General features: G+C 34.9%; 1 protein-coding gene across 1 annotated transcript in view; it reads left to right on the top strand.

Moving 5' to 3' along the window:
• The first annotated feature begins 49 nt into the window (after window positions 1–49).
• The window catches only part of LOC111083683 (synaptic vesicle 2-related protein-like), an 11,949-nt gene continuing 4,326 nt past the window's right edge, over window positions 50–7,672 (top strand). The window contains exons 1-6 of the mRNA XM_022380333.1: window positions 50–154; window positions 1,447–1,649; window positions 2,225–2,304; window positions 3,507–3,638; window positions 5,785–5,896; window positions 7,149–7,233. Coding sequence (XP_022236041.1) covers window positions 1,471–1,649; window positions 2,225–2,304; window positions 3,507–3,638; window positions 5,785–5,896; window positions 7,149–7,233 — 588 coding nt within the window. The 5' untranslated portion in view covers window positions 50–154; window positions 1,447–1,470. The remainder of the gene's footprint in view (window positions 155–1,446; window positions 1,650–2,224; window positions 2,305–3,506; window positions 3,639–5,784; window positions 5,897–7,148; window positions 7,234–7,672) is intronic.

Below are 7,672 nucleotides of genomic sequence, written 5' to 3'. Positions count from 1 at the left end.
AAAGGTAACACTTAACTCCTGGTGACTTGTGTTAATTGCTGCTGTTTTACCAGTCATCATCTTTCTTTTCTTATCAAAGGTAACACTTAACTCCTGGCGACTTGTGTTAATTGCTGCTGTTTTACCAACAATCATCTTTCTTTTCTTATCAAAGGTAATATTTAACTCCTGGCGACTTGTGTTAATTGCTGCTGTTTTACCAGTCACCATCTTTCTTTTCTTATCAAAGGTAACATTTAACTCCTGGCGACTTGTGTTAATTGCTGCTGTTTTACCAGTCATCATCTTTCTTTTCTTATCAAAGGTAACGTTTAATTCCTGGCGACTTGTGTTAATTGCTGCTGTTTTACCAGTCATCATCTTTCTTTTCTTATCAAAGGTAACGTTTAATTCCTGGCGACTTGTGTTAATTGCTGCTGTTTTACCAACAATCATCTTTCTTTTCTTATCAAAGGTAACACTTAACTCCTGGCGACTTGTGTTAATTGCTGCTGTTTTACCAGTCATCATCTTTCTTTTCTTATCAAAGGTAAAACTTTAAAATTGAATTGCTCAGTAGAGAGCTACTAGAATGTACATGGGATAGAAAGGTTTGTCGCATGAGGATAGGTTAGGAAGGTCTTTGAAATTATTTTCTCTTAAAAAAAGAGTTAGAGATGATATGTTTGAGGTGTTTAAGATTGCAAAGTGAAGTATTGATGTATCGTCCCTTTTCATATCTAATAGTGAGAATGGTAAGATTAGGGGACACAAGTATAAGTTTTGGCAGGATAAGACTTATCTTCAGCTAAGACAGTGCTATCTTTTTAACAGAGGGTTTGACGTCTGCACTTAATTTAACGGAGTTTAAGGAAAATCTTGATAAATACTTGAATGATAAGAGCTGGCTTTGATTTCTTTTTTTTAGTATATAGTTTAATTTACTGAATAAGACAGCCTATATGGAACAAATGGTCCCTTGTTGTCCTTAATGTTATGTTAACTTTGATAAAAAAAAGAAACATGATTGTTGGTAAAACAGCAGCAATTAACACAAGTCGCCAGGAGTTTCTTTGATTCCGTATCTTAGAAACTTTCCTATCCTATCCTCATGCGACAAACCTTTCTATCCCATGTATATTCTAGTAGCTCTCCACTGAAAAATTCAATGTTCATATGTTTTTCTTCAAATTAATATTCCAATTAACAGGCTTTTCTCTCTCTCTCTTATTTTTTCATTTTAATCTTTTGAATGAGCAAGAAACCTAGAACTCAGACACTTTTATTTTTACTTAGTTAACGTGGCAAAAATAGGTTTGTTTATTGTTAGCGCCCCCATTGTGTAGCTTTGTGTTTAACTTCAAACAAACAAACAAACAAACAATTATTGTTAGCTTCTTAAATAAAGTAAAACTATTGTTAGAAAGTAACTGAGCATGTTTATAAGTAGACATTTTTATTTTCTAGTGGTATCCTAAAAGTGCACGTCACATGCTCATTTGTGGAGAGAATGAACAAGCAGAGGCCGCTCTCTTGAAGATGGCGGCGATTAACGGAAAATGTCTCCCTAGTGGTAAACTAACGATTCTATCAGCTGAACTTCAGAAGGGCTCTTTGTTCAACATGATTAAAACCAATAAACGCGTTTTCGTTCTCTTGAACTTCATTTGGTTTGTGTGCTAAAGTTTTCTTTTTATTCATCTTTTTTTCCTATTTCTATATCTACCGTACTCGAAATTGATACGTAAAATTACAAACGAAAACATTAAAGATTGCGGTTAGAATCAATTTGATTATTTTATTTTAGTTTGCCCTTATTTCAATATTGACCAAAACATTGTTAATTAAATTGAATCTAACAAATAATATTCAATTTTGTTGTTGTTATTTCTAGAGTTTTTTTTTTTAATTTATGTTCTTTTTTGTTTGGATTTTATTTCGAGTTTTTTAACTATATTTTTCTCCTGGGCAACTTATAAACTAACAGCTAAAAAAAAAACCTTTCAGTGTTGAAAAAAAAAAAAGATTTAAAGTTGTTCATAACTAGTAATTAATCCTTTTTTTTCTCGTAAAATTTATGAATTATCCCGTTGAATTCCTATTAGGCGTAACTTATCAATAGGTTAAGTTGTTCATAACCAGTAATCCTTTTTTTTTTTCGTAAAATTTATTAATCATCCCGTCTAATTCCTATTAGGCGTAACTTAAATTATCAATATATTAACACATATTTTGTATTTTATAGGATTATACTTACTTTTGTATACTATGGCATAGCACTCCTGACTCCTGAAGTTATTTTGCACGGAGGATTGTCATTTAACAGTGAGTGACTCTAAATAAATATTTAAAGACAACCAGCCATATTGATAATTTTTTTTTTCTTGCAGGTTACAGCTAATGTTTATTTTTTACTAGCTCCAAAATCTGTGAATTAGGGCGCAAAATATTCTGCTTGTCTCACTGGGGATCAAGATTGATATTTTAGTCTAGGTTTACTCGATTTGTATTTTTCAAAACTTTTGAAAATATTTAGACAACTTGTTTGAAATACCAAAATTTCTAAAAGTGTTATTTCCAATAATACTTATCGCATACATAGCTTATATTCCAAGTCTTTGTGTTTATGTGGAAAACTTCTCTGTAAATAACACATCGACTAAATGAGTATATTTGTTTGTTGAATTCTGCGCAGAGCTACTCGAGGACTATCTGGGATAGCCGTTCCTAATTATCAAGCGATAGACAATAGGGAAGGCAGTTAGTCAACATCGCCCACCGCCAACTTTTGGATTACTATTTACCAACGAATAGTGGGATTCACAGTAAAATTATTACACCCATCGGCTGAAAGGGCGATCATGTTTGGCGACGGGTTTCGATCCAGTGATCCACAGCTTACTAGACCACTGAAAATAGGAATAGGCTCGAGTTTCATGGCCAGGTGGTTAAGGCACTCGACTCGCAATCTGAGGGTCGTGGGTTCGAATCCCTCTCACACCAAACATGCTCGCTCTTTCAGCCGTGGGGGCGTTATAATGTGACGGTCAATCCCACTATTCGTTGGTAAAAGAGTAGCCTAAGAGTTGGCGGTGGGTGGTGATGACTAGCTGCCTTCCCTCTAGTCTTAAACTGCTAAATTAGGGACGGCTAGCGCAGATAGCTCTCGTGTAGCTTTGCACTTAATAGCATATCAGTGTTTTGAAATTTACCAAAGTTACCGCGAAACATTGAAGAAACTCGAGCCTTTGGTTTTGTTTTTGAATAGGCCATTGTGTAGCTTTGCTAAGATAAACGCTAAATAAATAAGAATTCCGACAACAGCCGAGGATGAAGAAGTTATTTTACCTTATTGTGACAATACCGAAACAAAAACAACTAACAAAGTAAAAGCGCATAACTTTAAAAGTGTAGTTTTTTTTCATTAAAAAACTCGTATAAGTCAACAGATTTAACAACTTTAGTGATCTTACAGATAAATGTTTATTCGTTGTGTGTATATGTGTTTTTTGTTGTTTTTTATTCAGCGACTAGCTTTGAAAGACATGACCAAAACACCGCCAATAATTCGACTGTTTCATCAGGATACTTGGTTTGCATGCCACTTCTGACGTCGGACTACGTCCATTTGGTCTGGACCACAGCAGCAGAACTCCCGGGTACCTGGACCATATCTTATATTACAAGTAGTAATAGAGTTAGTCAGTGATACAAACTACCAGTTGTTTTATTTATTCCCCTATTTCAGTCATCGTACCATATCGTACACGATAGCCCATCCACGTTCAGTTAATGTTGAATTTAAAAAAAAAAAAAAAACTTTTTCGAACCAGAACTTCTCTCATTATACATAAGAACGTTTTATATTAATTCCTAGGTTTACCAAGAGAGCAATTTCCAGTATTGATAAAAGGTATTCATAGGAAATTACTGTCATGAGACTTGAAGGATCTCTATTCAATCACAAGTTTAATATGTGAAAAATGGCAGGATGAATTTGGGTTCTTAGAATCATGATGGACCACTATGGGTTCTTAGGATAGTGATGGACAAACTTGGGTTTTTAGGAACTTATGGTCTACTTTGGATTATTAGTTGTTTAATGGACCACTCTGGGCTCTTAGAATCTTGGTGGATCACCATGGGTTCTTAGGATAGTGATGGACCAGTTTGTTTTTTTAGGAACTTATGGGCCACTTTGGATTATTAAGATTCTAATGGACCAGACTGAGTTCTTATAACCCTGGTGAACCGCTTTAGATTTTTTGCCTAGTAAAAGTAATAATGAAGTTTATTTAGTACTTTTTAACATCCAGTAAATGATTTATGATTTTCAAGTGAGGAATATAAAAGTAAATTACATTAACATTTTCTATTTCATGAAGATAATTGAGCACGTTACAGTGTAAAGTATCAGATGTATTATACTCAAGTATAGGCTGGGAAAAGCAGACTGCGAAGTGATAACAAGCAAGTAAAAACATCGTATTTTTTGGATATCGCGAAAAACAAAATATTGTGTATTAAGTTTTTTTAAATAGGAGTCAGCCTTCAAATGATTATGGGGCCGGCATGGTCTAGTAGTCAGCATGACCAGATTGTTAATCTAAGGATTTATGGTTCGAGTCCTGTTGTCGCAAAATGGACTGAAAAAAGTATGGTATGCATGCAAACTCAGTCTGGTACTGTCACTCGGAAAGTTCATCTAATTTTCACGGGACCGAACCTGCAATTATTGGCTGGTAATTCTATCGGGAACCAGTTTGATCTGAAAATACCACAGCGTTTCTAGAATGGTTTTACTGGAAACAGGGGGGCAAACAGTTAGTTGTGGGGGCGCGTATCAGAAAGGGGGTCAAGTGTTATTAACAACAAAATATATATATAAGCTTTTTTGCCTTTAAGAAGTATCTATCAATTATTTTTTAAATCATGAAAAAAGCTGAAATTACTCTAGGCTATCTTTGCACAGCCTCGCGTCGGCCTGATGCTATTTCAAACTACAGTTAAACTCACCTTCTAGGTCTTATCTGATTGGAGATACATAGTATGACTACCCCCACCAGTCCAAAAAACAAACATAATTTCGTGTGAGTGTGAGTCACAATGTGGGGAGAATTTAAGTCTAAATACTGATATCTAAGATGGGGTGGAATATGGGGGATAAAGCACTCCAACAAGATCTCTCCTACTACTACCCCAGTGGACACGCCACGGAGACAAACTTAGATTATATTTACGGAAAAAAATATAAAAAGTGTATTTGTTTGTTTTTAGAGCAAAGCTACATTGGGCTATCTGTTGTAGCCACCGCATGGAATCGAACCCCGGATTTTATCATCATAAGTCCCTAAACGTACCGCCGTCCCACCAGGGGACAAAAGTAAAAGAATGAGGATTCTTGTGAGAAAATAATTTTCTGCAGAATTGAGGAAAACAAAGATAGTTTCACGTTTCACTAATATTTCGGCCTGGCATCACATGGTAGTTAGAGCACTCGACTCGCAATCTGAGAGATGCGGGTTCGAACCCCATCCCCGTGGAAGCAGTATAATGTAATGGTCAGTCTCAATATTCGTTGATAAAGAATAGCCCAAGAGTTGGCGGGGGTGGTGTTGACTAGCTGGCTTCCCTCAGATCTATCAAAACTAGGGACGGCTAGTGCAGATAGCCCTCAAGTAGCTTTGCGCGAAACTCAAAACTAACTAACTAACCAACTGATATTTCACTTATTACTCTATTGTAGTACCGAGTACTGACGGTTTAAATTATTAATTACATAAGTTTCTATTTTTCTCTCTCTAGGTATTGGAATTTGCTGGTTCCTGGTGGAGAAATTTAGTAGACGAATGCTGTTGTTTACTTTCTTTATGGTGTATGCGTTGTCGGTTTTGCTCTTAGCAACAGACAGTTTTCCGTAAGTCTTATTGACTCTCAGTTCCAACTCGGACGTAGTTTTACGTTAAACGTAACAAGAACCTACGAAAGCGTTATTTCAAAACGTGATTAGATTTCGAGTTTTTTTAGCAATAAGTGTCATTAGTTTTTAATCAATGTTAATTCTCTAAGTTTTATACTCTCTTTAACTATATTGTTTAGTTTATACTGTGATAAATAATGTAATAAAAGTGTTTAACTTATGAAGTGGTAAATAATGTAACTATATTGTTTAGTTTATACTGTGATACATAATGTAATAAAAGTGTTTAACTTATAAAGTGGTAAATAATGTAACTATATTGTTTAGTTTATACTGTGATAAATAATGTAATAAAAAGTGTTTAACTTATGAAGTGGTAAATAATGTAACTATATTGTTTAGTTTATAAAGCAGTATATAATATAACGAAACTGTATCTTATAATGTACTTATACATTTAGCTTCTAATGCGGAGAATAATGTAATTAAAAGTGTTTTTTGCACGTTTTTCTTTATGGTTATTACAAATCCGCCTTGCATCGCTTTACCATGGGCAAGTTACCCCCAAAAGTTGTTATGGTACACGAGAAAACTGTTTTTTTTTTCGAATCTTGTTTTGTTCCCCATTTGTTTGCCTGTTTGTTTTATTGTTAGGCAGAAAGCTACACAATGGACTATTTGTGCTGTACCCACCACGGGTATCGAACCCCGGTTTTTAGTGCTATAATACCATTTGCTTGTAAACCTATTGGGATTGAGACTTTAGAATCTTTACAGGGATAAATGTTAGCCATATATGGTACTTAAGCAAACCAAATCAAAACACATATATCAAAAGAATATGGTTCCAATCCTCGACACACAAAACATACTCGCCCGTTCAGCCGCGGGTGCGTTATAATGTGACGGTCAATCCCACTATTAGCAGAGTAGAGTAAAGAGTAGCACAAGAGATAGCGGTGGGTGGTGATGACTAGCTGCCTTCCCTCTAGTATTACACCACTAAATTAGGGACGGATTGCGCAGATAGCCCTCGTGTAGCTTTGCGCGAAATTCAAAACAAACAAACCGTATTTTATTTGGCTTATCGATATCATTGATAAACCGAACTGAAGAATTAATGTGTTCTAATATTCATAACTTTTCATGACATTGTTTACTCCAATCCAGACAGGTATATTAAATTAGATATTTTATTAACTATGTAATTAGCTACAATGCTCAATGATTGTATTTTTCTTTTCCACAGAACGGCTTTTGTTTATGTGTTGCTGTTTATAGCGAGAGGAGCTATTAATGCAAATTTTGCTGTTTGTATTCTTTACACTTTGGAGGTAGGAGCCTTTTGAATTATAAGCGTCTTAGTTATTTTCAAATAGGTTGTTATGTCTGAATTTTCTTGACCGGTTTTATCTTCTTTATATGTTATATTCATTGTTAAATACCAAAGGTCCCCTAAAGAACAATAATTCCAGTAAGTGTCGCTAGTATCGGGTTAGCTTTCAAAATAATCATAGTTCGTAAATGCGTCCGTTCTTCGTATTAACTTTCGGACTTACAACAGTAGAAACCGGTTTCGATACCCGTAGTGAGGAGGTCACAGATAGAAAAACCCGTATTTCTTTCATAGCTTAATAAAATTATACCCAAACATATCTAACTTATATAGTAATTCCTCATTTAATGGACTAATTATGTATACTCTTAACCTTACGGATAAGAGTAATAATAGTGTTACGTCTCCGTTTGTTAATTGATTTTTCCGTAACTTCG

Source organism: Limulus polyphemus, unplaced genomic scaffold (genome assembly GCF_000517525.1).
Source record: "Limulus polyphemus unplaced genomic scaffold, Limulus_polyphemus-2.1.2 Scaffold10666, whole genome shotgun sequence".
Classification (NCBI taxonomy): domain Eukaryota; kingdom Metazoa; phylum Arthropoda; class Merostomata; order Xiphosura; family Limulidae; genus Limulus; species Limulus polyphemus.
The sequence above is the reverse complement of the archived record's forward strand: the minus strand, read 5'-3'. Positions and strand labels throughout refer to the sequence as shown.